At 39.1% G+C, this 22,958-nt stretch overlaps 1 protein-coding gene across 2 annotated transcripts in view; it reads left to right on the forward strand.

Moving 5' to 3' along the window:
- Nucleotides 1-22,958, forward strand: part of ENOX1 (ecto-NOX disulfide-thiol exchanger 1) — a 499,678-nt gene that overhangs the window by 400,675 nt on the left and 76,045 nt on the right. For both annotated transcript variants that reach the window (XM_074961330.1, XM_074961339.1), the window contains 2 exons: nucleotides 5,392-5,498; nucleotides 10,381-10,498. In XM_074961330.1, coding sequence (XP_074817431.1) covers nucleotides 5,392-5,498; nucleotides 10,381-10,498 — 225 coding nt within the window. The remainder of the gene's footprint in view (nucleotides 1-5,391; nucleotides 5,499-10,380; nucleotides 10,499-22,958) is intronic.

Consider the following 22,958-nt stretch of genomic DNA (forward strand, 5'->3'; position numbering starts at 1 on the left):
CATATCCTTTCCCAGAGAACCCACTGGGTGGTGAGGATCTTCCTCTTAAGGGTGACCTAGAGGGCAGACATGTCAAGGGGGTATTCCTGGTAGCAAGCCTCCATTGAAGCCTTGTGGCCAGCAAACCAATAGACAACAAGGCACACAGAGCTTCTGCATGGCTGGTATTGGTCTCTCATTAATCCCTTAGGATTCCTGGCACTTGGGGTGGGTATTTTAGTCTTCCCAGTGGCAAACCCTCCCACCCACCCACCAACACAATGTGGGAGAAGCTCTTCAGAAGGCTCCTTGCAGAACTTCCCTTCTCTTATGCTCTCCCATAAATTTTCCTCTGAGATGGGATTGGCAGGTGTGGCAGCCTCCCTTCACAATGCAGTAGCTCTAACCTGAAGAAAATGCAGCAACTCTGAGGAAGTTTGTCAGTCAATCACACAGAGATATATTTACCCTGGTAAGCTGTTATTTTCTGACTGAGTTGTAGCAAACGGTCATTCTCTCTTTGCCCTCATTTTCTTTTCAAACCATGGTGTTTGGTTACTCTTGGTAGATGTAGTATATTGCACAGCCAGTATGATGTAGGTCTCTATTGTACAAATGCATTATGGGGTCTGTCATAGCATGTCTAATTGATTAGCAAACTCCAACACATGCTACTCTAAGTCCTGTGCTTTGCATTTCATGGGTGGTATTTTTAACTTTTATAGGTTACCTGCTCTGTTCTGCTGATGACATTCACATCTGTTTCTCCCTCTCTGGCAGTGTATCTTGGGTAACAATGAATGGGCTCTATTGTCTTTTGGCTGTTAATGTGCAGAAGATAAATACTTTTCTGAAAGTAAATACCATTGAAACCCAAATGCTTCTCTTTGGACCTGATTAATTATAAAATTCTGTATCTTTCTTTCCTTTGCCACTTAACTGAAATATTGTGTCAACATCACATGTCAAGTTGCCGAGGGTAATTTTGGTCTTGGACTCAATGCTGGAACATAGTCAATATGTCACCAAATGCATACCAGGACAGTTGCCAGAAATACGCCCCTTTCTATCCACAGCTGACCTGGAGTCTCTAAGCCATTCATTTATAACATCAAGCCTTGACTACTGTAATTCTTTGTTTGCTGGGCTCCCTGCCAAATTGATTGGCAGACTCCAGCTTATTCAGAACTCAGCAGACAGGCTTTTGACTAAGACCAGGCTAACTATGTATATTCTTCCTGTCTTGGAGTCCTTATTCCAAAATCATGTTTATGTTGACTGTAAAATTTCCTTTCAACGTTAATTTTATGGGTGAAATCCTTCTTTTATTTTCAGTATCACTTGTCATGTATTTTAAAATCTTTCTAAGATAAATTGCTGCATATTCCATTATTCCACCTACAATCATTTTGTGTTTGGACCATTTCATTCTATACCCCTCAATTTTGGAATTAGTTGTCCATGATATGAGTTCTGATTTTTTGTTTTGAGTTTAGGCCAAGCTGGATTCTATTTAGTTCATTGTTTCCTTTTATTGTAAAGTACTGTAAGACATTCAGTTGCCTATGTACATTTTTATTGCATAAAAGGAATAAGATCTTCATTTATGCATAATAATCAATGAAATATCAAGCAAAGCACAATTTGAATTGCTTGTTTTTGTCACTGGAACTTCAAGATGCAATTTCAGCCTTAACTTGTGTAGGTGGTTGAAAGAATGTATTTAATGTGCATAGTGGAAAACAAATGTTCTCCCATAGTCTCCCTATTTACAGAACTGTATAGCCCTTTACCCCCATCTTTTCTCCATTCAGTAAACTTGCTATGTTATGGCATATTTTCTACTGTAAATATTCCACTTCTCCCTAAGATCAGTCCTCTTTGTCCCTACATCCTTAGATTTATAGTTCATATATATATATACTTTACATTTAAGAGGAATATCATAATTTGGCCCACTTTGTTTATGGCAACAAATATTGAACAATGATGATGTAAGTATCTATTTAATATGCCTAATATAAGTTTCCACCAATTATAAATTATTTTGTAGTAATGTTGCAGTTGTGAACCATTAGCTGACGCCTACATATCAACTCTGGTTTTCAGGGTTTAAAACTCAGCAGAAAAACAATAGTATAATAATCCTTTGTGTGAAACACACCACACAAAGTATCGCAAAGCCTTAGAGTGAGTTTTTAGGAAAATTGGAAACAAATCTGAATTATACTGAAGGACAAAAAGAATTGGGGTTTTTGCATCCTTCCAGAACAATGATATTCTTAAAATTAAATTTGGCCAGTTACCTATATTCTCTCTCAACAAGAAGCAATTTTGCATATGGCTAATGAAATTTTTGTTATATAATTTTATACAGATGTTTGTTGATGAATATTTAATGATACTTAATAATAATACAAAGCACTTATACTCTACAGTGCTGTTCACACTCAGAACTGAAGGAACTTTACAGAGATGGGTAAGAATTATTAACCCCGTTTTACAGGTAGGGACCTTGGCCATGTTACACAGTGGCTGAGCCAGGGTCAGTAGTTAGATAGGGAGCACCTCTTGGCACAGTTCCTCCAGGAACTTCAGGGGTCAAACCAAGGTTGAGGGCCTTAGATATGTTTGGCCAAACTTCATCCCTGAAGGAAGGATGAGTAAACTGGAAGTGAGAACTCTGGAGCAGATCCTCAGCTGATGCAAATTGTCATAACTCCATTGGCCCAATTGTCTACAATGGAACCATTACAATTTGCACCAGCTGATGTTCTGCCCCCCTGAGTAGTCTCTGTATGGCAGAGAATACATTCATATAGGGAAGAGTCAGGCTCAGAGGGCCAGATTTTTAAAGGTATTTAGGCACCATGGGAGTTAAGCATGTAGTCACTTCTGAAACCCCACTAAGCACCTATCTGCACCTTTAGGCACATAAATATCTTTACAAATATGGTTCTCTGAACCTGATATCTCCTGTATGGGTTTACCCTAAGCTGAAGCTGAGAAACTAAAAGGGGTAGACCCTCAACTGGTGCAAACTGTCATTGCTCGATTGAAGTCAGTGGAGCCTCTCTGTATTTCCAGAGACTTGACTTAGGCAAATAAAGTCAATAGAGTTTTTGCCAGAGTGAAGACTGCATGATTGGGTTCCACATATTCATATTCAATTATTTTAAAAAAATGAAAATAACCAAGTATTATAAGAGCTAATATATAAATGTTAGGAAATTCAAAAGTCCTCCTGTCACATCTATGGATGAAAAGCGCTATGAGTGCTAAGTATTATTAATTGTTATGTTAATTATAATGGGCACTTAGCATTCTCTCCTAGTTTTTTCCCTTTATTTATATCCAGAGCTGTAGCTTGGAAAATATTGTGCATAACTGCTTGACTTTTTTAGTTTATTGCACACTTAACATTTATTTTTTGATTTATTTCTTGAACACCTAAGAATTTTGATCATTGAAGAAGGCCTGCCATACACTCTTCACTTTGCCTATAAAAGAAAGATAGGAAATCTCTGTGACCTCTTCCTGCCTTGAGTTTTCACTGAAGAGAGCCTCTGAAATGATCAGATAAAGATTTCTGATAGATGTTAGCACCTGTAGAAAGAACTTTTTAATTAAACATTTAAAAGTTCAAAGGTTTCTACAAAATTCAGATGATCCTATTAATACCTTTTAGTGGAAAATGGTAAACCAGCACTTTCTTATATCTTTGTGAATCCTTTCTACTTGAATTTCCATTTGCTAATTAAACACAGATTGTTAATTAAGTAGCATTCTCTGTGCACCGGGGTCACTAATGCAGCATAACCATTAAATTCTAGCCTTCATTTATATACATATAATCATGGGTACACTAATCTTTTTAAATTAATTTAATAAATATATACATTTTAATTCCATTCCTATATAACTCTACCTTTGGAGACAAGCAAGTGTTAATATGCTGAAATTATTGTGATTCCAGTCAGAACTTGAACCAGAATGCCATTCCAGTACTCCTTAAACAGCCTATCTAGTTTAAGCAGAGTTTAAAATTTCATTAAACATATTTATTGCTGTACTTTTAGCAGTTAATTAACCAGCCTTGGTGGTTTTAAAGAAAAGCTTCCTCATTTGACTCAACCTAGTGTTGTCTTCCTGAATCTGGAAATAGCTTGGAACAATAGTGCAAAGAGAAGCAAGCCGTTTGTCTGTGTGATTAACTCTTGAGTCTGAGGATGAAAGTTTAAATACCAATATTGCTAACTGTTTCACTGTTGATCGTTTTAGCAGAAACATCCATGGCCTTATACATTGATTTGACATCATAGAAGTCAGAAATGAAAACAACCTATTAAATTGTCTAGCCCATTCTAGGGAAGCCAATGCAGAATTGGCTATACTGTATTCTCCAAGGCTGAGGACTAGTTTACACTAGAAAGTTAGGTCGACCTGCTACATTGCTGAGGAGTGTGAAAAATTCACACCCCTGAAGAGACATCATTAAGCCAATCTAAGCCCCAGTGTAGACAGCACCAGGTTGATGGAAGAATTCTTCCATCCACCTAGCTACCGCCTCTTGGAGAGGTGGATTTACTACAGCAACGGAAGAACCCCTTCCATCGCTGTAGTAAGTGTCCCCACAACAGCACTGCAGATGCAGCACTGCCGCAATGCCACTGTAATGTTTCTAGTGTAGACATAGCCTTAAAGTCCCACGATTTGAAATGAATCACCAGGGGAGAGGAAAACAGCAACTAAGTATGTGGGTGAGGTAAGATATGGAGCTATCAGCTCAGGTGGCGCAGGAAGTGGGACATGAGCAGAGTTCCACCATCCTTTCCTTGATTCTAGTAGGCTTTAAAGACAGAACATGATAGCTTTACAAAACAGATAATGCTAGTTTAGCCAACGAATCCAGAGAGATAAATCATAGAGAACTTCATTACAAAAATGGTGCTTATTCAGGTTAAACTGACAGACCAGCACAACAGCTCAGCTGTTGGTCTGGTTTAATACAAAGTCCTAGCTTCACGGGCCCTCTTTGGGATAATGTCATTAGAGTGGGGGCCCACCTCACACCTTGCCTCTAACACATCTTCCTCCTCCACACAATCCCCCTCCCCCAACATTTATATGGACGTACACACAGCACACAAATTATGCACAAGACGCAACTGCATGCAAATTCTTCAGTATATGTTTGTAGATTGTATAGACTAAAGTTATGGAGACAGACTTGAAGGGAGACATCTCCAACATTGATAAAATGTAAGTACAAAAGACACATGATTGGATGGATATTGATGATGTTATTTCAGTAATGACATCATCCATAGACTCCTAGTGTCTTTGCTTTGCTTCTCTATAGTGATCACAACATAAATTGCTTGTCTTGTTTGACTTCCTTGTTCACCAAAGTTGAGCAGATTGTGGCCGTTTTCAACGCTTCTACCAGACAAAAAGCTTGGGACCATTTCTCGAAAGCTCAGCGAAAGAACATAGACATTTGGCGAAAGCATTCTGAGGTTGGTGATTTTATTATTACTTTTTATCCATCATCTCACAGCTGGATTGACACAGAACAAGTGTGACTGTAGCTGGACATACAGCATTCAGCAATATTTACAGCTGTAGTTTTAGCAGTTAATCAGCTAGCCATTATACTCTCTCATTTACAGTATGTATTGCTCCCATTGCTCCCATTACAATAAATGTTGTTAAATAACACTAAGTTGGAGAGCAATGTGTTTTTATTTTTCTTTTACAAGAAATAGGAAATCATTGGAGGAATATGTTTACCACTCTGAAATAATGAAAAGAAATGGAGAAATTAGCAAAGATATTTAAAATAAATACATTTTAGAATTAAGTCTTTCTCATACTAAACGATACATTTTTAGGAAGGCACTGAGATTTGGTAAATAAAGCAGATATATATTATAGATATTTGTTCTGGTTGTATCATTATATGGCCATAGTAATATGACTTTGCTGGAAAATAAAATAAAGATTTCTTAATAATCAGTAAAGTGTATTCAGTCCAGAGGCGGGAGGTACTCTTTCCCATCTATTTTATGTCCATCTTTAAAAAATAAATCAATCGCTTGTATTGACTCTAAGTTCATGGCTGGCAAACACAGCAGTATAAATGTAATAATAGTACACATTAGGGTGACTATCCAAGTCCATGCATGTGTGACTGTCATAAGCATGAGCAAAGAAAATGAGAAAAGAGATCTGGGATTCCACTTTCCTTTACACGAGTGTCAGCAAAGAAAGTAGTAGTCCTGTTTTGTGTTATTGGTCATCCAGCTTTCGATTTTAATTCAGTATATACGCTATGAACCCGTATTTTAAAAGTAAGTACCGCTGTCTTTGTTTTCTTTCTTTTTTATATAAAAGTAATTTACATACAGTTGCTTATTTCCATGTAGTACAGTATGTTAATTGTTAACATTACAGTCCTCTAAATGATTTTCCTGTCTCAAAGCAAAAACTATAGAAGGTAAGATGAACTTATTTAATTATTTTGTAGTACACTTGTAAAATAAGTGTTGCACACTTAGTTTGAGGAACACTTAAGTGCTGTGATATAAATCATTTGGGGTGTGTTTTAAGTGCCCATTAACTAATGCTAGATTACAGTTGAATACCAATGGCACTAGATGTAACATCCGCGTGAATACCAAATGGATTTTTATTATCAGTGTTGTTATGGCGAATACCAAATGACTTCACAATAATGGGACACTTAAAATAAAATGTTAGAATAATTTATTGTTAAGAGCTGTATTTTGCATTTCATTCATAAATAATTCAAGTGGGTGGCAAATAAAGTCTTTGTTTAACTGGAAGTTGGGGATGTGGGTGTTTTCTTTCTTGTCTTTTAGGGAGATGTGAAAAGTGGTTTTCTGTTAGTTTATTTCAACTATGTTAAAGTAATAAGAAAATGAGAATGGCCATACTGGGTCAGACCAATGGTCCATATAGCCCAGTATCCTGTCTTCTGACAGTGTCAGTACCAGATGCTTCAGAGGCAATCATCAAATTGTCCATCTTCTGACATCCACTCCCAGCTTCTGGAGGTCAGAAGCTAGGGATACCCAGAATATAGGGTTGCATCACTGATCATCCTGGCTAATCCCCATTAATGGACCTATCCTCCATGAATTTATCTAATCCTTTTTTTAACTCCGTTATGGTTTTGACCTTCACAACATCCCCTCGCAACTTGTTCCACAGGTTGACTGTACATTGTGAGAAGTACTTCTTTTTGATTGTTTTAAACCTGCTACCTATTAATTTCATTGGGTTACCCCTGGTTCTTGTGTTATGTGAAGGAGTAAATAACACTTCATTGTCCACTTTCTCCACACCATTCATGATTTTGTAGAACTCTATCATATTCCCCTTAGTCATCTCTTTTCCAAGTTGAAAAGTGCCAGTCTTTTTAATCTCTCCTCATATGGAAGCTGTTTCATACCTTTAATCATTTTGTTACCCTTCTCTGTACCTTTTCTAATTCTAATGTATCTTTTTTTAATATGGGGTGACCAGAACTGCATGCAGTATTCAAGAGGAGGGCTTACCATAGATTTATATAGTGACATTTTCTGTTTTATTATCTATCCCTTTCTTAATGGTTCCTAACATTCTGTTAGGTTTTTTTGACTGCCGCTGCACATTGAGCAGAGGTTTTTAGAGAATTATCCACAATAACTCCAAGATCTCTCTCTTGAATGATAACAGCTAATTTAAATCCCACCATCTTGTATGTATACTTGGGATATATTTTCCAATGTGCATTGTTTTGCATTTATCAACATGAATTTCATCTGCCATTTTGTTGCCCAGACACCCAGTTTTGTGAGATCCCTTTTATTTGAGCATGAGCTATCGTGAGCTACAGCTCACTTCATCGGATGAAGTGAGCTGTAGCTCACGAAAGCTCATGCTCAAATAAATTGGTTAGTCTCTAAGGTGCCACAAGTACCCCTTTTCTTTTTGCGAATACAGACTAACACGGCTGTTACTCTGAAACCTGAGATCCCTTTGTAATTCTTCACAGTCTATTTTGGATTTAACTAGCTTGAGTAATTTTATATCGTCTGAAAATTTCGCCACTTCACTGTTTACAGATCATTTATGAATATGTTGAATAGTACTGGTCCCAGTACAGACCCCTGGGGGACAGCACTAATTACCTTTCTCCATTCTGAAAACTGACCATTTATTCCTACCCTTTATTTCCTCTCTTTTAACCAATTACTGATCCACGAGAGGACCTTCCCTCTTATCCCATGACTACTTACTTTGCTTAAGAACCTTTGGTGAGGGACCTTGTCAAAGGCTTCCTGGAAGTCCAGGTACACTTTATCCACTGGATCACCCTTGCCCACATGTTGATTGACCCCCTCAAAGAATTGTAATAGATTGGTGAGACATGATTTCCCATTACGAAAGTCATGTTGACTCCTCCCCAACAGATCATGTTCATCTATGTGCCTAGTAATTCTGTTCTTTCCTATAGTTTCAGCTAGTTTTCCTGGTACTAAAGTTAGGCTTACTGGCCTGTAATTGCTACTGGATCGCCTCTGGAGCCCTCTTTTAAAAATGGTGTCACATTAGCTATCCTCCAGTCATCTGGTACAGAAGCAGATTTAAATAATCCCTTCTTAAATTAACTTTTCATGCGGGAACACATCATATCATTCATTTGCTGGCTTTTAAATTTATTTAAAGTAAAATGCCTAAAAGTAGGACTTTCCATAAATGTTAATTCACGAAACATCTTTGCTTATTTGAAAGTTGTTGCTCTTTTTTTCTTTCTGGAGAAAGAAAACAATCAAAAATAACTTAAGAGGTTCTGAAATCTCTGGTTGAGGGCAATGTGTATGGACAACTCCTATTTCTCAGTTGTAAAATACTATGCATATGTCAACAAATAGCTCTCTTGATTCAAATCATATTATTTGATTATTCCCTCTTTTGCTAAGGTGCTTACATTTCCCTTGTCACCTCTCCTCACTATGTGTGCTTTTCTGGCAACAAAAAGAAAAAAGGGACCTCTTTGAGGTTCCCAGAGAAGATTATTGTTTGGCTGCTAAAGACAGTTTTGAAACAGATGCTCCTGGGACATTTACAGTCTAAAATACATTAATCATTTGGTTTTTAAGAAGATAAAGCATACTCTCCAGTAAAGAGTGTTTGTGGCTCTTTTCAATATGGAATTACAAAGTGCTTTATGAATTTCTGTCTTAAACGCAATTAATTCATTCAATACTGGTTTTCAATTTACCATTGTAGTCATTTTTCTGAATTTCAAATGATTCCCATGTAAAATTAATTAATTAGCCTCTCTGCCTTTGCAGTGATTAACAGATACATATACCTTTATTATAGTGCATGACATTTACTGATGAACTCAAGGCACAGCCCCAAGGAAACACCCTCCTTTTTTTTCTCCCTCCCACTATGAGAGTTTGTTGTTAATTACATGGGTAAATAGTTGGAACCTTCAGCACTATTTATTCCTTCCATTGACTTTCCCTTATTTCAAAGATTTCAAACCATCTCTTTGGGAATTGGGCTCTTTGTCGTTAGAAAAATTAGCTGTCTGCTGACTGAAAAGCTCTACACTAATCACCATGCCACATCCCTGTGTTACACCTGACAGTATTATTAGGACAAAATAGAATTCTCTCAGTCTTCTCTGTGCTGCAACCATTCAAAAGCCAGTCATTACACCAATACTGTCCTGTTTTATTTTTTGAGGACAAAGACACTCTGGATTTTCATAAAGCCCACATGCTTGCTGATCACTTACTTAGTTACATGCATACAGGCTCCCTGCCTGTCTGCCCTTTTAGGGGTTTTTTTGAGAATAGGCTGTTAGCTGTCACTTGTTTCATATCAAGATGCAGATGTTACCAAAAAAGATGTTTCTATGCTGAGAATTTAAAATTTGTGGAAATTGGGTTTACCGTGGTGCAGGCATAGAAACCTAGGGCTTATGAGAGTTAAAGCTTAGTATTTTTTTAGCCAACTTGATAGCACCTTTATACATCCATTTTACATGCAGTATTAAGTGTTGCCATTACTGAAATATATCTGCCTGGGTAGGACCGGTAGTAATTTAACAAGGGGAACTCATCTTCTAGGTTGTTTTTTTCCCAATGGTATATTTGACATATTCAGTTATTTAAAATATTTTAACACAAAGAACTCCATTCCCTTCAATTTGAGCCCTTCTAACTCTGAATCTTGTGCTGATTCTGTACTAATATTCATGGGTTATTTATATGTATTTTTTAAAATATCAGAATATAACATTTAAATTGGTTGTTTAGAAATAGAGAGATCAGTTCATGGAAGTCAATACTGATCTAGGGTCATCTTGGGTTTTAGGAGCTCCGGAATGCTCACAGCGAACAGCTCATGGGGATCCGCCGTGAAGAGGAGATGGAAATGTCTGATGATGACAGCGGTGACAATCCCAGTAAAAAGCTGAGAATAGATGAATCAGGTAAAGTTGAAACCCTTCACAATATCCTATCAGATGTCAAACTGTTCATTTCAAAACGAAGATGAGTGATAGAAAATAGTTATATAACATAGAATATCTACTTTTAATTTAATTATCCTTACATTTTGTCTTTGTATGACTCTCACTTGTATCTAGAGTGCTTCTGTCACCTTCCAAGAAACATACTCATCAGAATGCTCCAGTTCTTTCCATAGTTGCTTCCATTTTGGGTCTTTCAGTAAGGTTCTTCTCATCTTCCAAAACTGTATTTCATTCCAGGATAGTAATAATGTCATATTTAAATAAAAGCAGCTGAAATTGTGTTTCATTCAATATTCTTTAAACCTCACGTTTTCTTTCCAGCAAATATATTTACATGTATATTATCCGAATTTTCCATGGAATTAACTCTTAAAGACACACATTTCAAAGTGTGGCACTAGATATGCATTAATTGACACTCTTGCCTATCATGAAAAGAAGAGCAAGTACACTTGATATATTTCAGCTATCCCAGTATAAACAATTCAGGAGGTGGATATTGGGCTGACTCAATGACTTCTGAGTAACTGGTATGCACTACGGAAGGGAATACCTTGGTTTGAATCCTTTCTTTGATTTCTTGATCTTCATGTCAGCAATGGGTTAGAGAGTTGTGAGGGGCTGACAAGGGTTGAACCCTGTGTTAGTCAGCATCAAGAAGGAAAGCCTTGCAGAAGGCCTAGATGAAGCTTCATTGCCAGACAGAGATGAGGTATATGGGCAAAGATGGGGCAAGTTATATGCACAAACTCAAGACGTTAACAATGACATACATTTGACCTAAACGTCTGCACACAGGTTCCAGATTCTATGACCTGACCCCATTTCTCCCATCATGGATGGGGTCCTATGTCTGTGCATGTATACACATATGTGTGCTTACAGATATGCAAGAGAAAAGTGGTTACCGCACAGGTGCCGGTGGCTATGGGAGGTTAAAGATCTCCAGAAATAAAGACTGAAAAGTAGGATACCATTGTGGAAAGAAACTTTCACTATGAACAGGAAAAGGGCACTTCTACTACAGGAAAAAATGGTTTTCAGAAAGATAGATGGCTATAATAAACCCTCCTATGAGCAGCTTTAATTTCTGCTTAAGATAATTGTATAGGATTGAATTTTCTAGTATTCATTAGTAGAGTGATTGGAGCTGACACAGTGGCTCTGTGGGCATAGTATTGCTGGCAGTCACAGATTCTTATGAACATATAATCATTTGCCTTGGCATGTCCAGGCTTATGGAGATAAATAATTATAATTAACAATAACCAAAAAAGGTGAGCAATGCCAACTCACTGGACTCAAGAAAAATAATTATGCTATGAACAGTCATACTTAATATTTCATTGTGTTTTAACAAATAAATGCTTAGGTTGTGGTGCAGTTCAGCCATTGTGCATCATATTAACCATTAGAAAATATGTGGGGTTTTTCCTGTAGTGAAAAGATGTATTTTTCAGTAGGTTTGTTTTGTTTATTTTTGGACAAAAAACAGAGATTTCTGTGATTCTCCCTCCCCTGCTATTTTAATTTATTTGAATTGGTCTCTTATTATTGTCTTGGACGGATCATTCACATTCATAATATCATTAACAGTTTTTCTAATACATCACATACAAAGTGCAAATTCAGTGGTATAAATCAAATACAGTGGCCATCCAAAGCCATCACTAGTGTAGCTCTCTTGACTTCAGCAGAGTTACACCAGGGTTGAATTTGTCCCAGTATGTAGTTGATCCAGCCTGTTCCCTATGAAGAATCACCCAATAACAAAACTAGATTTTACCATTTTCTTTTTCCAACATTAGACTTTAAAATCAATGTTTTGAATCTCCTCTCACTTATGCTAGTGTCAACTAAGAGTAACTATTCAAAACCAATGAACTTACTCTAGTATAAAACTTGTCTGAGAGGAGAATTAGACTCTGCTTGTTGACTGTTCACCCTTTTCTATTAGTCAGGATCCTCACCCTCCTTTGCTGTAGATTTCAGGTTTTTTGGTTTTGTTTTTTGTTTTTTTGCTTGAATATATCATTCCTGACCCAACTTTTTTTCTTCTCTTATCTATTTACATGGTCTATTCTACAGAGAGAATAAAAAAAAATCTTTATACTGCAAAGGGACACCTTTGTTCAGTAAGCAAACTTTGACATGTTCCTCACTGTTAAATCCTTGTCTATCTGCAGCATAGTAAAAGTATATAATTTTCATGAAGGGTAGGACAGTGCAAGAATGAGCAAAAGATGAATGATTCAATCTCTATTCAATTTAAGAGCACCACATTCAAATAAACCTTTAAGAAAACTAATAATAGACTAAGGGTTCTAGTCAGCCCTTATATAAAAAAGCTTGCCTCCCAGTGAATTCAGGTGCTGGAATTTTTTACTAAATGTTCTCACTACTACAGTTAAAGTTACAATTTCAGCAATCCTCTGAAACCATTTCATCTGCTTAATTAAGTACTATCATTCTCCTTGTGCAAAAATAACTTGGCATCCACGAGCATTTAGATACTATGGTGATGAGTGCCACATACGTCCCTAACATCTAGATTGATTAGAATGAAAAGGCTATATTTGTGGGATCTTTCATGTCAATACTTAAGTTTATTGAGATGAAATAGACTTAAGTATTAGTTTGTGTCATGTCAATACTTAAGTCTATTGAGATGAAGAGGGGTGAATTCCAGCCCCATGTTAAGAACAGGGAGGTGCAAGAGTCCTCATCTGTCAGGTGTAGTCTGAAGCTGATCAAGTTTAAGTTTCAAAGTGGCACTACGCTAATGCCAGGCTCTTGGAGGCTGTGGATTTTGTGCACTATGGAGCAGATGGTGAAACGTCTGGCAGTGAGGTGTTTGCTTTGGGAACCATGGTCAGGTCTTCAAGCCAATTTGGTTGCAAATTACAAATTGCACTAATCACTGCATGTTTTGGTGGATTCAGGTTTGTTTCTTAAGGATATACAGTGCAGCTTAATAGTGCCTCAGTACAAAGTACATTGTTGCATTTTAGACTTAAATTTACTTCTTTTACCCACAAGCCTATTGATTTTCTCACCGTTCATTTCCCTAATTTATTGATGTCAGAAATTCTTTATCTTAAAACCGTGGCCACACTGTGCATCAGTGGCAAAGCCAGGCTTATAACTCAGGGACTCCTGACTCCCAGGCATGTACTCATTCCTCCAGACCATGCTGCAATGCAGAGACACAGCATTCTGAGCAAACACAGCCTAACTCACAGCAGTGTTGTACCGAGACATCACATTTTATGGGCTTGAGGCATTAAGACCCTGCTCACATGAGCATGAGGTTGTACAGGTTACATCCCCTACACCTCCAGGGACAGGGCAAACTGCAGTACTGTCCTCCACCAGCAGAGAGGAATTTTTAAACTGCTGCTGAGGTTCCATCAGAAACTTGCCACTGAAGTCTACGCAGAAGATATATTGAACTAGCACAGATGGCTTGGCTTTGTCTCATTCCTGGCCAGCCATGCCCACTCTGTGGGGCTGCCTGATGTCTTCAGGCCCCATGGCAGAGTTAAGAGTCTTGGTCACCTTGTTGTATTCTCCATCCCTCTCAGATTGGACCCACAGCATGGGACTGATGGTGAACTCCAAGAGACGCCACCCAGGGAATCTGACCCACAGTTTGCAGCCATTTCTTTAGAGCCCTGTTTTCCACAAGTCAAGCTTTAGATGTAAACATTGACTTATTTGCATTGTGTATTTTGGAGCTTTAAGGGAAATAGAAGTTTGCTGAGGTAAAACTGAGAGATTGCTAAAAAATTGGCAACTGACTTCATTAATACATTTGAAAGTCAAGGTGCAGTTATTGAAGCATTAATTCAGAAAAATGGCACCCTGCACAGGAGGCTAGAGAATAGAGGAAAAATTTTAGAACAATTGGAATTTATGGATGGTTGGTCTCCCGCCTGCTGGCATTGGGAGCAGAGACTCAAAAGTAAAAGTCTCAGAAGTAATTTTAAGAATTATTGAAGTGAAGCTGCATCCTGCAGAGATAACAAAAAAGTTTGCTGTATCCCTAGGAGATATCAATACTTTTCCTTTAAGGGAAACAGGTGCTATGCTGTTCCAAAGACAACAGATCGTGATTATGTGCTATTAATTCTACTGACTGCAGCTCCAATGAGGGAGAGAGTTTTTCAGGCAGCCATAAAAGTGAAAAGACACTTACCTTCAAAAGGCCACTGGATGGATGGTCCTGTGTAAGGTGACCAGGTGTCCGGTTGTTGAAAAAGGACCATGGTGGCTCCAGTCAGCACCACCGACCGGACCGTTAAAGGTCTGGTCGGTGGTGCTGCAACGCTAAGGCAGGCTAGTCCCTACCAGTACTGGGGCACTGCACTGCGCCCCGGAAGCAGCCGGTGGGTCTGGCTCTTAAGCAGAGGGCCAGAGGGCTCCATGCGCTGCCCCCACCCTGAGCACTGGCTCTGCACTGGCCAGTAGGAGCTGGGGGCGGTGCCTGCAGGCGAGAGAAGCGCAAGTGGAGCCTCCTCCCCGCCCCCGGCATCTGTACTGGAGCTGCTGGCCACTTCTGGTGTGCTCAACACGGTGTCAGGATAGGCAGGCAGCCTGCCTTTGCCCCCTCTGCTGCACCACTGACCGGGAGCCGCACCCCAACCTCCTGCCCCAGCCCTCAGCCCCCCAAACCTGGAGCCCCCTCCTTAACCCCAAAACCCTCATCCCTGGCCCCAGCCCAGAGCCCTCACCCCTTACACCCCAACCTCCTGTCCCAGCCCTCAGCCCCCCCCAAATCTGGAGTCCCCTCCTGCACTTCAAACCCTTCATCCCTAGCCCAGAGCTGCATCCCCATCCCAGAGCCCTTACACATCCCCTCACCCCAACTGCCAGCCCTGAGCGCCCTCCAACCTAGAGCCCCCTCCTGCACCCCAAACCCATCAATCCCCAGCCCTAGCCCAGAGCCCCCTCCCACACCCTCATCTCCAGCCCCAGCCCTATCCCAGAGCCCTCACCCCTTCCCACACCCAAAGCCCCTGTGAAAGTGAGTGAGGGTGGGTGAGAGCAAGCCACCGAGGGAGGGGGAATGTAGTGAGCTGGGGCGGGACCTCAGGGAAGGGGTGGAGCAGGGGTGGGGCTGGGGTGTTCGGTTTTGTGCGATTAGAAAGTTGGCAACCGTAGTCCTGTGGTTAAGGCATTTGACCTGGACTCAGGAAATCTGGGTGATATTCCAGCTCTGCCACAAAATACCTGTGTGATCTCAGACAAATCACTTATCACTCTGTGTCTCAGTGCCCCATCTTTAAAATGGGGGTAATAGTGCTTCCTTTCGTCTACCCATTGTCTGTCTCGCCATTTAGATTGTAAGTTGTTTGATGTAAGGATTGTCTCTGACTATATTTATATGTACAGTAAGGACCTTGGGCCTCTAGGAACTACTGCAATAAAAGTAATAAAAAGTTGTGTCTCCCTTGTACTTGACATATGCATGACATATAGTTGTACATGTAGGACAGACAGTTTCATGCACAACAGCAAATTAAGCAACTGTAAATTGTGTATTTAATTATGTGTTTGGGGTACATAGTTTATGCACATAATATAGATACAACTTTCAAAAGTCAGTGCAGTTTTGGCCTCTAGGATGGGATTTTCAAAACCACCTATGTGACTTAGTCAGTGTTTGAAAATCACACCCTATGCAAATAATACTACACCCGGGATAAAATTAGGCTTCTCCATAAATCTCACAAATTGCAGGCCTGATCTCTACTTGGATGAGAAATCTTCAAGGAAAACCCCCAAAATGCAGAAGTGACCTGGCTGATGTTGATTCTTCTTGCCATGATTCAATCTTCTCTTGCCATTTCTCAGGCCTTGTCTGTATCCATAGTCGCACAAGTTTAACAAAAGGTCTGATTTTAAGTTGATTTAGTTAAACGGGTGCAAAATGTTGAGTAGATAAACTGGTGCAATTGTGAATATTAACAAGACCTAAATCTCTTAGGCGTGACATTTTGGAACTTATTCCTGCTCTTACTTTATTTTTCCTACTTCCCCCTCTCAAAACCTCTTGCTTTTTCCCTCTTCATTCTACTTCTAATGACTGGATGTTTCTCCCTTCATTTTCTTGTAAATCAGATATTTTGGTTTTACTTGAGACCATCAATTTTTGACTTGTTTGTTTTATTATTGCTTGTTGGTTTCCTTGCTTTCCACTGTTAGGTCAAATGTTAGAGTAATAGTATTGTTTTCATAAAATCTATCTTTTTCTTTCTTTATATCTTTTGACAAAGACCATGTAAATGTTCTCATTTATTACCCTTAGATGAATGGGTCGGTGCCCTTTTTTCTTCACATAAATCAATAAAATTTCTATGTAATCAACAACCCAAACTTACAAGCAACCCTAAATAATAAATTAATATGCATGTGAGGAGGAAGATAGAATTTAGTAAAAAAAACCCTGCCTCTTTCACTCTACCAAGGGGTTTTGACAAGCAACAGCACAGAAAACAATATTTGAAATATAAAGGACTAAATTGTAGGCACATCAGGGTAATCCCCAAGTTCTCGGGGGATAGGGGACAAGGGAAATTTATACCCCTTTATGCTCTTGGAGCAAGGCAAAGGTACTTTATTATAGATGAGGATCTATCCCACAAAAAGCGTATATCAAAACAGCTTTCTCTTGAGGGGAAAAAGTCTGGACACAATTTCCACTAGAGACTTTGTGCTCCAGGGGACCATCAGAGATAATCACAAGAGAGCAAGACAAGATATTCACTCCCTCCATCAGGTAATAAGTCTGTATATGTATTTTTCCCAGCATGCCAGTTGGGAGCTGAGCTCGGTCCACTCATCAGGCAGACCAAAACCTGGGCTTTCTAACAGGATTTTGTACACTGATATATATTGCATTTTTCCACAGCATTTACAAAAACAAGCCCTGACTCAGGAAGGTCTCTAAGCACACGTCTAACTTGAAGCATGTGAGCAGTCCCATTAACTTCAATAGAACCGTTCCCATGCTTAGAGTTAGGCCTGCATATGTATTTTGCTGCATCAGGGCCAGAGGAGATTGCCAAACCTGTATGTTTTTTGTTTGTTTTTTGATAAAACATAACAAATGTCCTGTTCCATGTATCAGGTATGTTCCTCTGCAACATTAACATTTCCTCAGCCCAGGACCAGAGCCACATTCTGCTATAGTACAACACATCAATGAAGGGGTTAATAGCCATACTTTTGTTTTTAAAAGAAAACATAACTTTCAAAAATATTTACCTAATAAGGATTTGGAGAAAATGGCCAGTTAACTGAAATCTGCAGTGTGGTAAAGTCTGTGGTGCTTTGATGCCTTTCAACTGCCAGAAAGGCTATTATCTAGATTACGTTTTATTATGTTTTCTGGGTATTTCATACTGATAAGGTTTGATGCAGGATCATTACATATGAGAATAGATTTAATCCTGTTGTTTAGGAAGCTTTAAGGACACTGAGGGATTATTTATGTAATAAGATGCAAAATTGCTATGGAAAATGCTATAGCAACATAACATCTTCACAAAACCAAGCAGCCACTTATGACAGCAATCTAAATTTACAATTATTTTAGTGTCATTTTATTGACAACCTTAGTGTCTAATTTTGACAGCATGTTAAAATAAATTTTCAGATTGTGCTGGAGCAAAATTAACAGCACATTGCTGGAATGAAAAGAGTTCATATAATTTCCTGAGCCAATATTAGGATATTTTACTTTTTGCAAAATTGCATTCAAAAATAGTAGAAAAGAGATTTTGTGGATGTCCCAAATAAACGAAAATCATTTATGTCTTTTCATGAATTCTCTTTTAAGGTTTTTCTGTTAATTTATTAGTAAAGCCATAGTTGGTGCAAGTTAAAAGTAACAAGAGAACATTTTTACGAGAGTAAATGTCAAATTAAAATGTTTTTATTTGCTTTATATCTTCATGAACATATTTTCTAAAAAGAAATGGTTTTGTTCTCAGAATTTATTTCAAATCCTATACCTTTTACTGCAACTTTCACAGCTCAGGATACAAGCCATAATTTTTCATTAGGTTTAATATAGCAGGGCAACATATTTGAATACATAGAGTTACAGTCTGGCACTGAAATGCCTATTTAAACAGCAGGAGCTCACCTTCTCAAAACACAAAATAAGCAGTAGATGTAGCCTTGTTGGAAGTAGAAAGACACAGAATGAGCCGTGTCCTGCTCTCATTGCAGTTAATAACAAAACTCCCATTCTCTTCGATGGGAGCAGAAGCAGGCTGTGTGTATTGATTTTTTTCCATACCCCTCCATTAAGAATCTTGAAATGCAACCGTAACGTTGTTGAAGTGGGATGTTGGCAGCAAAATCAATAAGAGACAATAGTGGAACATATGCTGTTTTCAGCTTCCTCCCAACCTGATACAGCCTTTATTAGCATCATTTTCCCAATTACACTCCACCCTCTGTGGAAAGTGATCTTTGTTAGAACACTTTGTCCGATATAAAGCTTTTGTGCCTTGGCCCCTGACTGCATTTACACTTTACTAGAATGAGACCTATTTCTAAAACTAAAAAAGTTGGGCTTTGGCCATGTCAGGGTTCTTTCCCCACTCTGAACTCTGGGGTACAGATGTGGGGACCCGCATGAAAGACCCCCCCCCGGTTATTCTTACCAGCTTAGGTTAAAACTTCCCCAAGGCACAGATTCCTTTCTTGCCTTGGGATCACTGCCACCACCAAGTGATTTAACAAACAATCAGGGAAAGGACCACTTGGAGTTCTATTCCCCCCAAAATATTCCCCCAAGCCTACACCCCTTTCCTGGGGAAGACTTGAGCATATATCCTCACCAATTGGTGACAAAGGGACTACAGACCCAAATCCCTGGGTCTTAGAACAATGGAAAAATCAGTCAGGTTCTTAAAAAGAAGGATTTTATTTAAAGAGAAAAAGGAAAAAAGAATCACCTCTGTAAACTTAGGCTGGTAGTTAACCTTACAGAGTAGCAGAAAATTCAAAGAGCACAGAGGAACCCCCTCTAGCCTTAGTTTCAAAGTTACAACAAAACAGGGATAAACCTCCCTCTAGCAAAGGGAAAATTCACAAGTTGAGAAAACAAAGATAAACTAAAAAAGAAAAGGAGTACTTGTGGCACCTTAGAGACTAACAAATTTATTTGAGCATAAGCTTTCGTGAACTACAGCTCACTTCATCAGCATCCGATGAAGCTCACGAAAGCTTATGCTCAAATAAATTTGTTAGTCTCTAAGGTGCCACAAGTACTCCTTTTCTTTTTGCAAATACAGACTAACACGGCTGCTACTCTGAAACCTGTCAAAGATAAACTAATACGCCTTGCCTGGCTGTTACTTATAAGTTTGAAATAAGAGAGACTTGTTTAGAAAGATTTGGAGAACATGGATTGATGTCCAGTCCCTCTTAGTCCCAAGAGCAAACGGCCACAGAAACAAAGAACCCGAAACAAAATCTCTCCCCCTGCACCAGATTTGAAAGTATCTTTTGTCCCCATTGGTTCCTTTGGTCAGATGCCAACCAGGTTACTTGAGCTTCTTAACCCCTTACAGGTAAGGAGGAATTTAGGCTACCCCCATGTTTATGACAGGCTATGAATTGCATATGCCACAAATCACAGGCATCTTTGGCATCTTTAGGAGTAGTTCCATTTGACTTTCAGTTTTCTAATTATTGTGTTACTATTTTGTTAACGATCCTTTTAATATTTTTAATTTAAACTAAGCTCTAGGACTTTGGTTTTCTTCTTTATTAGTCTGCACTGCATGCTTTGTTGAGCTTGAGAATCCTTTCTAACTCAAGATCTGCAGCTGTCAGAGAGCCTTACAAATACTTCTCAAGGTGGAGATTTAGAAGCTAGCTGACTGAAGTTTAAATCTGCAATATATACAGCTCTCACCCATGAAACCCCTGGTAATCTGTAGCATAGCATGGAAAGTAAATGGAATTGTTCTAAGTCTCCAAGCACAGATTTTAAACTCAAAGCTACAGACCAGGGAAGGGCACTGTTGGATCATGAGACATGCAAGGCCAACTAAGATCTCCAAAGTGTTTGAAGGCTTATCTCTTCAAAGACTGCAGATTCCATCTCCCTATACATTCATCTGGCCTGCAGTTTGAGAAATGCTAGAATTCCAAGAGTTAAGAACTTAGCAAGCATGGCTAGCGTTCAGAACTGGGTGACATTTGAAATTCCCAAGTCTTAGTGATGCTGTTTTTTGTTTTGATGAATGAACTTCAGATATTTTGGGTTCTGAGGAGTTTCAAGATTCCCGGTTCTTTAGTGTTGGCTTGAAGACTGTCCATAGAAAAATCCATGTCTACTAAAGCCTCATGTACATTTCAAATCATATCTGGGACCTATACATTGAAGTATTTGGTTTTTAAAGCCAAATAGCAAAGAGGTAAAATGCTGCTTCAAGGTGAGTGACGGTTTTTTAAATTACTATTGCATAGTGAAGAGGAGGAGGAAAAAGGTGTGTTGGAAGTCAAATCACAACTTCAGGAACTGGACATACTGTTTTACTCTTCGTCCCCACTAGTTTATATATATGGTTCAAAGAACTCTATTCCTATGGTATTTTTCTTATTCCTAAAGAGGTTAAGATTTTCCTCTGTTAAAAGAAAGGTATTGCTGGAAGCTTTGACAACACACATTCTGGAGGTTCAGATTAGGGCTTTGAACCGCTGTAAAATTCTTCCTTTTTCATGAAAGAATAGCTGATTATTTTTTAATTTATTTATTTAGTGTTCCATAAATTTGGTGCATTGCAATTTTTAAGTCATATACGCAGTGGTTTCTAACATGTTTTTCAGTGGCTTGTATACCCCTCTGTGATTTTTGCATTGCTTTTAGAGTTGCCAAGTGTCCATCTTAAACAATGGCTTGGGAAGATCTCCATGTTTGCAGGCCTCGGCCAGTTGCTACTTCAGCTCAGTTGTTTCTGAGCTGGTCTTTTTCTATGTTCACTATATGGCTGCTTTGGCCTCTTGGATTTTTCTGAGCTCCGAGAGGTGATTTTTCTGAGCTCCCACTTCTTAATAGATGAGGGGGAATGTGGAAAATGGTGTTAAATGCTCTGTTCTGTTATATTATCCGCCAGTCATTGTTCTCATCACATTTTGTTCAGTGGCTTCAAGATATGCTGTGGTAATGCTTGATCCTGCTAGCTTCTGAGCATTGCTGAAAGAATCATGGAGGACCAAAGAGCTAGTACTCAGCTTTTGCTTGACATCTGTGTGTGCAGTGTTGCTTCTGCAATGTGGACAAATGTGCCTGGTGCTCAACAGAGTCAGCAAATCTCTGCACCCAGGCTGAACAGAGAGTGAGGAAGAGGGAAAGTGGGCATGATGGGGTGGAGGCGGGATGTAGTAAGGGTGAAGGCATGTAAGAGTAATCCAGGAATGCAAGTTATGTGCATGGTTAACATTGCTGGGATTTTCAGTTATTCCAACTGCCTGCCAGGAGCTGTTTCAGAGTAACAGCCGTGTTAGTCTGTATTCGTAAAAAGAAAAAAGAAAAGGAGTACTTGTGGCACCTTAGAGACTAACCAGTTTATTTGAGCATGAGCTTTCGTGAGCTACAGCTCACTTCATCGGATGCATAGCATATCGTGGAAACTGCAGAAGACATTATATACACACAGAGACCATGAAACAAAACTTCCTCCCACCCCACTCTCCTGCTGGTAACAGCTTATCTAAAGTGATCATCAAGGGAGGGCCATTTCCAGCACAAAGCCAGGTTTTCTCACCCTTCCCCCCCCCCCACAGACACATACAAACTCACTCTCCTGCTGGTAATAGCCCATCCCTCTTTGAAACCTCTCTTTATAATGCGCATGATAATCAAGGTGGGTCATTTCCAGCACTAATCCAGGTTTTCTCACCACCCCCCACACACACCCCCCTCCAAAAACCACACACACAAACTCACTCTCCTGCTGGCAATAGCTCATCTTACAATGTGCACAGCAATAATCCAAGTTTAACCAGAACGTCTTGGGGGGGGGTTTGTAGGAAAAAAACAAGGGGAGATAGGCTACCTTGCATAATGACTTAGCCACTCCCAGTCTCTATTCAAGCCCAAATTAATAGTATCCAATTTGCAAATGAATTCCAATTCAGCAGTTTCTCGCTGGAGTCTGGATTTGAAGTTTTTTTGCTTTAAGATAGCGACCCTCATGTCTGTGATTGCATGACCAGAGAGATTGAAGTGTTCTCCGACTGGTTTATGAATGTTATAATTCTTAACATCTGATTTGTGTCCATTTATTCTTTTACGTAGAGACTGTCCAGTTTGACCAATGTACATGGCAGAGGGGCATTGCTGGCACATGATGGCATATATCACATTGGTGGATGTGCAGGTGAACGAGCC

The sequence above is a fragment of the Natator depressus genome, chromosome 1, assembly GCF_965152275.1.
Source record: "Natator depressus isolate rNatDep1 chromosome 1, rNatDep2.hap1, whole genome shotgun sequence".
NCBI classification, from domain to species: Eukaryota; Metazoa; Chordata; order Testudines; family Cheloniidae; genus Natator; species Natator depressus.